Genomic DNA, 7,887 nt, shown 5'->3' on the forward strand with positions numbered 1-7,887 from the left:
ACAGACAAAAATACATGACTTTCCAAGCGCCGGCCAGATGAACAGCGGAGATACGGCAGGAGCCTCGCCTGCCAGCCAGAATTTCTCCCGAGTGCTTTCCAAATGTTTTTCCGGTCCTTTGTGTGGTTTTCAGACATTTCAGAGAGGGCAACGCTTGAGTTCCGTTGGTTGGCTCTAGTTTCCAGAACTGAGGGCTCCATTCTTGTTCTGTGTGGTAAATATCCGCCTGATATCTAGAGTTTCGAAAGAATTTTCGAGCGCTCGGCGAATCACAAGAAAGAGCCCTCCCCTATAGATTATTCGAGGCTGAGGACTTTCCCGGGACTCTCGTTCCATATGTATCTACCTTGCCTCTGGAGAGTAGACACAATGAATGCACATCATCAAGCAGATCGAAAGAATAAGTCGAAGCTCCCTACAAGATATGTGAATCGCCTCATTCCTGAGCGAGGGAATCGTCCGTGACATTTGCCTATTGTCTCTCTGATGGGTCTCCCGCCGAGTCGGAGACGTTGCTATTCATGATTGTTCATGTTCCCATTGACCAATTCACTTCCCCGTCGCCTCGATCTGCTGAGGGAATGACTAAGAGAAGTTGACCTCTGGAGTCTCAGGAACATCTCAAGGGGCACTCCAATTCTACTTTGAATCGATGCAGTGAAGTACTTAGTGAGCTAGCCGGCTGGCTGGCTCGGAAACGCTCCGCGCCGTACTTATCCTGCTATCACCACAGAAAAGGTAGGAATTAGCTCTTCACGGAAATGTGTAACAATTCCCGGTGGAAAACAAAACCATCCGAATGAGTTAGCGAGTAAGTTAGTCACCCGATCGGCTGTGAGTGCCTGCACCACCAGAAGAAAAACTATTTTCAGAACAAGTTCACTTCTCGCTCGCTTCATTTCCTTTCGGACTATGATAGCGTGTCGTGGTAGGATTCGTTGGAATTATAGAGGAAGGAGGCTGGCTCGGATTTGCAGGCAAATTCATGGGCCCGGTTCAGCCAAGCTCAGACTACCGACTATAGAAGTGGAACTGTGCGAACCATTTCCGGTGAAGTGCTCCGATCTGGGCAACAAAGAATCAAGTTCCCCAAGGTTCTGGCGTCGCCGACGATCAGTTCCCGCGAACAGCAAGGGAGAGAAGGAAAACGCGGAAATCTTGTTGATTCAGGAGCTCTCCTCAGAAAATGTATCATCATGCCTGATTCGTTGCATTGCTCGATTTACTTCATCGAGTTTCTCCTGAGGTCTCTTCTTCCTCCTCTCCGTTCCCTTCGACTCCCCCCTGCACTCCATCCAAGCTTGGCATATTGCCTTCGCCGAGCCAATCCATCTTTTTCATTTCGTTGATTACGATGTAGTCGTCGCCGTAGATAGATCTAAGCAGCTTAACGGTATAACGCGAAACCCTACGTGATTGTTTGTGCAATGGATGGGAGAAGTGATTCCATCCCAGAGCTTGCATCGCCTCACAGAGTGAAACCATCGCACACTCTAACCGGTACAGGTTTTCGGTTCCTCCGACAGCCATCAGTCCGTATCGGATACTTTCCTCATAGCGGCCGAGAGCGAGCGCAGCGCTTTGTATCTGAAAACAGAGATCACGGTGGTAATCCGTCGGATAATTCGAGAGTTCAATCCTCTCCATTAAATTCTTGGCTGCGCGGAACATCTCCCGGTCGCTGCATCCAGACAAGAACAAGGCGTCCAGCTCGTGGAGTAATCCTCCGTGTTCCACCGACGGGGGGCTCGAATTGACAGCACGAGTTGATTCTGCGAGACATTTCGCACACTGACAGGCGAAGAAATAGCCTGCCAGAAGAGCTCTGCGTCGCTCTTCGGTGGGAATCGTCGCATCGATGTAGTTTATGCGAAAGTCTCCCATATCTTGCACGGTGAAGTTCTTCAATGCCCTCAAGATGATTTCTCTTCCTTTGAAGGCCAACACAAAGTTTCCAGAATCCTCGCAAGTATGATCCACAACAGAAATTCCAAGGTAACATGCGATTCCTTTAGTCACCGCTCTGTGGTCCGACAGCTGGAACATATTGATTCGTAACCTTTGCAACATCAGAGCCACCTCGTGGACCTCTGTGTTTGTGAAGGCTCTCATGAGAGAAGCGATTCTCTGAGCCTTCTCCTGGACCTCGAGCCGGTCATCTTCTGATAGATCTTCCAGGTGAGTTTCCAAGTCGGATATCGACCGCCGACTGCCATAGAAATTCCCCTCCGAGACGGAACCGATCCTCTCTTCGCGGAAGTTCTTCGCGAGAGCTCGTACAACCAGTCGGACTTCGTCGTCGAGGAGGGATTCCCTCCCACGCGTCCGACTCAGTAGACATTCGATCTCATGGTCCCTTGCGTCCTGCAGCTACAAAACGGAACGCTATTTGGAGAATGTGATATCGAGAGGAGGAATCACCAGAAGAGGCTCTTCAAACCTTGCAGAAGTTGGAACAGTAAAATACTAGGAGACATTCGCAGGGCTCGACCTCTTTCCAATAGAGACAATAGGAGCAGATCCTATCGAGCACCCCATCGTCGACAACTACACAGTAAGGACTCTCCCTGTGGATCACATCTCTAGGCCTGAACTCTGGCATTTCGTTGTTGCATGATACGATAGAACAAGCGTGAATCTCCACCTCTAGAATGGTCAGGTTATTTGGCGGATCCTCTTCCTGCTCCCGTTGTAGTGCACGATTCTTCGATTATTGTCTCGGGAGATGCGGAGGATTTAAGACTTCAGACCAAGCATTGGGTGATTCTCTTATATTCACCGATGACCGTCGATCGACTCCATCGACTTCTATGCTAGATCAACATAGAAGACCGCGAATCTCGCGGCCTCGGGCCGGCTGCATCGGCTTCCGGGGCGTAGAGAGTTCAGTTGTCGAATAAGTGGTGTCGGAGCATAGCACCGAGCTTCACCCTAATCTTCGATCGAAGTCTGTTCCATTAGCAAGTCACTGAACATGTTTATCGGTATCAATAGCGACCATCTGTCAAGCAGCCTTCCAACGGGTTGGAATTGGTTACGATTGGATTACATCGAAAGCGCTTGTTGACATTATAATTTATGGAATGCACTCGGCACTCGGCATTCGCGCGCGGAATCATATCATACTTCATTGTTTGTTTCGCTCCATACAACCAGCATGAGATGGAAAGGATGACCTTACCGAAACTATCGGTCCCTGTCAAGCGCACTGTGGCACCCTTCAACTAAATGAATGCTGAGGAATTCCAATTGAATGAAGCAAGGAACTTCCACCATGCGCAATTCGCGTCCCCATTCACCTCCGATATCCTTCAGAGCTGTCGATTCCTCCGTCTGAACGCGTTCCGGCGAGGCGCCTTTGGAAGTTTCCACTTCCAAAATCCTCTCAGTGGAAATCTGCTCAAAGACGAAGGTGAGTCATCAGCGCCACTGCAAATGCGGCTGTGTCATCTTCAAGATCATAGTTAGGGCTGAGAATTTGTCGCGGCGTGGACATCTCGCGACGAAGATATCGCGGTACCCTTGAGGCATCCGAGGCCGTGGGTGGGTACTTCGGAGGATGCCGCGACGAGGTCTTTGCGTCGGTTGAAGCAGGGCCGCAGTCGAATGTTTCTGTGATTCCCGCGGTTGTTGAGGAGCACCATTCTAACTTCTAACAGAGACAATCAATGACCAAGGAGCCCATTGGATGCACGGGGCGACTTCCAGGTCTGATAGGTGATTTTCGCTCGAAGCCTTCACAGGAGGAGTCATCTTTCGGACATCTCGCTCGACCCTATAAATTGACCTTGAATAGCGCGCCCCGTGATGGAAGCTCCGCACAAGCTTATGGACCTATCGCACCTACGGAACCATATCGGGAGGGGGCCGGGAAACCAGGAGAGCGGCAAGTCGAAGTTCCAAACACGCAAAGGGCCGAGAATCTGGAGATTTCCAAACAGCGAATGAGGTTCTGCGATAATCTCTGTCTCGGTAGGATCACCTAGCGGGTACGACGACCGCGATCCTCAACCATTGAGTGCCACTGAGGGACGCCGGCGTCCCTCAGTTCTCCCGGGAAACCGGAAAATTCCAGCCGGTGGCACTCTATGTGTTTTAAAAGGTATTCGACGCTCACGGATCCGCTTTCAACCATCTTTCTGTGGACGCAAGCATCGGAATTATAGTGGACAACCATCGGCGACCATTCCGCTAGAGTGATCATTGGGTGACGACTGACGACGTAACTCCTCGGAACTCGTCCCTAACCAGCGGTAATATGCTCTAGGGGTTTGAGATGATCCTCTCGTAAATTGTGTATTCGGAGCGAGAGTCTCTTTGTCTTGGCCGGAGGTCCCCTACACGCGATTGGCTTCCAGGTCCTATCTCGAATCCCTGATTGTGAACCGAGAATCCGGCCTCGATCGCCGGCCATAGCTGATAGATAGCCGTATGTTTCCTTCGGTACGCGATTACTGCATGCCATTCTATCGATTCGTCGCATCCAGACACGAAAATCCGGCATGCTCAACATCAGAGTATCCCCTGGTTCCGCTCCTCGGGGGATCGAGCTCGCTCGTCCTCACTAATAATGCAGCGCCCAGTTGCGCGTCGGCCCGTCACCGGCCGGTGAAGCCCGTACACGTCAACTGAGTTCACGCGATTTGCGCCCAGAGGGCCGCACTTTTCTAGCTCTGGGTGTTTTTGTGCGACAAACAGTCAGCGATATCGTTTCGCTCCCACACCGTCATCAGCCGCGACAGCACCGGAGCCTACTCAAGCCCGGTGTTTACCGTTCCTGATCATGCTCGATATCAACGGAGACCGATCCTTGTTGCGTTTCCTCAAGGTTTACTCTAAAATTCTTCGATCCCTTAGCGACTCAGCCATCACTGTACTATGCGGCGCGGGGATCCTTCACCGCTGGTGAATCTAGGGAACCGTCTGGAGCTCATTGGCGATGATCTTCGTGCCACAGGACTCTTCCGTTCCATGACGCGAGCCAGCCACCTCGTTATGCGGAGCGGTTCCCCTTGTGGTCAGTGACATTCCTGTATGCTCAATATAGAAATCTCGAATATTCGATTTAGTCAGGAATCCACATGGATCGGGGCCGAAGTACCGCTCTTCCGTCAGGAAGTCCCGTCAGGATATTTTGCCGGCAGCAACGATCGGGCCCACGCCTGCTCCTGCGGGAGCGGCACATCCCGAAGGGGAGAGCACCTTTCCGCGAGAGACGGCAAACGGGCGGACCACTCGAGCACCCGTCGCGTCAGTTCCTTCCACAGCCAGAATCCCAGTGGCCCCCTTCCTCGGACCAAAGCACCTGAATAATCCAAAATTTGTGATTGGCGCCCGCGGAAAATATCCCTCAGTATTTCCGGGGAATACTCGGAGTATGCGGACACGAAGCTCGCAAGTTCCTTCCCCGTGAACTGAGCAGAAACGGAAAGTCTTCGCTCACTCGAGTTGGCACCGTGAGCTCCAGGACATCGTTCCTCAAGCAGGGCGCTTTGTCGTGACTTCTCCCTCGGAGCAGCTGGTTTACTCCTAGCGTGATACGAAGAATCGTCCAGGACAAGGTGACAACACTTCCGAAGCGCGGGGTCTTAGGCAGAGGCCACCGGTGAGGACCATAAGAAATATGCATGTATACGAGGCATAACCTCGCAAGGTGCTATCCGACTCAAGGAAAACGTTAAACTTCCCATGCCTGGTACGGAAAAAGTTTTCCCTTAGCGAGATGCGGGCTCCCTCCAGGGGCTCTCGCCACCGTGGCAGTGCGATGAAATCAAAACAAGCCTCCGGCCGAAACTGCGCGTGAGCTTCCCGAGTAATGGTCGGTGCGTCGACAAACCCTCTCTTTCCACGTTCGAATTATCCCCGAATCGAAATCGCCGATTTTCCTGAGAGCGATTGAGGTGCGCAAGATCATGCGGTCCACGAATTCCACGGAGACACTCCTCAATGTATACGTGTGGTGATCATTTCGAAGCCGAGAAACTCGAGGAAACTGATTCTTAAGGCTGGGAATAATTCATGGCATTTTCCCCGAAAATTCACGGAAATTTTCACCCCCCCCCCCATTGACTTCCCATGGAGGATTGCCTGAAAATACCTTTTGGCGCGATCGCGCCAACTTCCCAGCCCTACTGATTCTCCATTGTTGGCCTCCTGGTGGTTGTGTTCTTTGACGCAAGGAATTGTTCCTGTGCGGGGGACTTTCCGAGGGACCTGGACGGCTGCTCGTTATCATCGGGAGCAAGTTCCGAATCTGGCAGATCATAGCCATTCGACAGAAATCGTGCTCATCGCTTGGAGTCGGGCACTTGAATTTAGGATTTGCATCGGCATACTAAGAATGGGCTCCGGGAAACGTTCCGGTCGGAGACTTCCTGGCTACGCATCATTAATCCGTCTCCGACATACCAATCCAGAGAGAAACTTCCCCATTAGTCCAAACAGGAAAAACCTTGTCACGTCGAGTCAAGGTCACTAGATTCGAGTCGGCGCGAGGCACGGCCGAGCTAGATGGTCATACCGAATTAGGATATTCGACTCGGTCTGGTGATACGTCGCGTTTAGTTATTCTCCCGGCTGTCTTATTCCGAGGTTCATCCATGTCTCGTGTCAGAGCAGAGATCACAGCTTATACCTGGGACCAAGCTTGATACGAATATTTCGCGATTCGTATCGCGAGGATGTTGCCGCTTTCGATCAGGAGCTTCGGCAACTGTCGTCAGGCCCGGGCGATATCGGGACGGTCAACAGGATGCATGCGCAGCACTATCGGCCCCAATAGCTGAGTGACAGAAGTGAACTAAGTATCTAATGAGGACCCCGTATGCATGTACTAAATGCGCTAAATATATAACACTAGTCCAGTCTCTGCTCTGAGTGAACACAATCCAAGTTGTCCGCGCAGAAGCGGCCGTCACGGAACCCTTAACGCCGACATCTCCATCGCCTTTCGATCCGCGGAAGTCCCGAATGAATCGGAGCCAACGGGCCTCACGCCTAACTCTGCCCTCCATCCTGACGGCTTTGCTGTGTGATCGTTGATCGCAGGTAGATCATTGGTCTGGGATGCGGAGGTATGGGGCACGTTGCCCCCCTCGCACCGGTCGCTCGCGGTCCGTGCTGCTGGTGAGGTGTCTAAGCTGGCAGGGAAGACCAAGTTTTCTAAATATAAGGAGCTTGAAAATCGTTTCATTGTACAGCCGGTCGCACTCGAAACGCTGAGGGCTATGGGAGAACTCTCGGAGGCCTCCCTCCGGGACTTGGGAGATCGGATCAAATTGACGTAAGGGACTAAGAGAGCCGAAGACTTTCCTCTGAAGAGTATATCCATTGAGGCACGGGAGGGCAATTCCGCAGCGGTCCTCGGATCATGACCGAATGCCCACGGCCTCACTGGTACCTAATCCCAGAGACATGCTGTTGGAATCTTGCTCCCCTTCTCTCCTGTCTGGACACGCCGCTGAAACCTTGCCATTCCTCATCGCATGGGATATGTTAAGTTCCTCCGAGCTCTGATTTGGGAGCGAGCAGTACTAGCCATGAACGACCAGCAGGAACAATTGATTTCGCCTATCCTTAACCCCTGATATTCTCGGAACATGAGGGAGAAACGTACCGCGGACGAAGCTCCGAAGCGACTGCTCTCGCCGAGAAAAGTTCCGTGGTGAGGAATCGGGGCTCCCCCTCGATCAGAGTTCTGGCTTTCAGGTTCTTGGTGGTTCTGGGGCGAGCCTCGATAGGACAAAAGTTGGAGCGGGCAGAGACTGGGGGCGAGCCAGGCGATCATTTTCTCAACCAGACAGAAAACCTTAGAGAACTCGGCTGTCCGTCGCTGATTAAGACGCTGAAGATAGAGCCCTTAGACAAAGGAAGCGGAATCCTCTATAG

The 7,887-nt window shown here is 52.0% G+C and overlaps 1 protein-coding gene across 1 annotated transcript; it reads right to left on the bottom strand.

The window, feature by feature from the left end:
• Window positions 1–1,227: 1,227 nt before the first annotated feature.
• Window positions 1,228–2,602, bottom strand: LOC100901203 (histone-lysine N-methyltransferase ASHR1-like). The gene is made up of 2 exons (XM_003741527.1): window positions 2,441–2,602; window positions 1,228–2,370 (listed from the first exon to the last, which is right to left on the bottom strand). The coding sequence occupies exons 1-2, from the start codon at window positions 2,600–2,602 to the stop codon at window positions 1,228–1,230; spliced, it is 1,305 nt and encodes a 434-aa protein (XP_003741575.1).
• Between the last annotated feature and the right edge of the window lie 5,285 nt (window positions 2,603–7,887).

This window comes from Galendromus occidentalis, unplaced genomic scaffold (genome assembly GCF_000255335.2).
Source record: "Galendromus occidentalis unplaced genomic scaffold, Mocc_1.1 scf7180000077183, whole genome shotgun sequence".
Taxonomy (NCBI): Eukaryota; Metazoa; Arthropoda; class Arachnida; order Mesostigmata; family Phytoseiidae; genus Galendromus; species Galendromus occidentalis.

Coding starts and splice junctions, on each gene's coding strand:
- LOC100901203 (XM_003741527.1), bottom strand. CDS start 2,602: ATGCCAGAGTTCAGGCCTAGAGATGTGATCCACAGGGAGAGTCCTTAC. Junction 2,371..2,440: donor ACTGTTCCAACTTCTGCAAG/GTTTGAAGAGCC, acceptor TCCGTTTTGTAG/CTGCAGGACGCAAGGGACCA.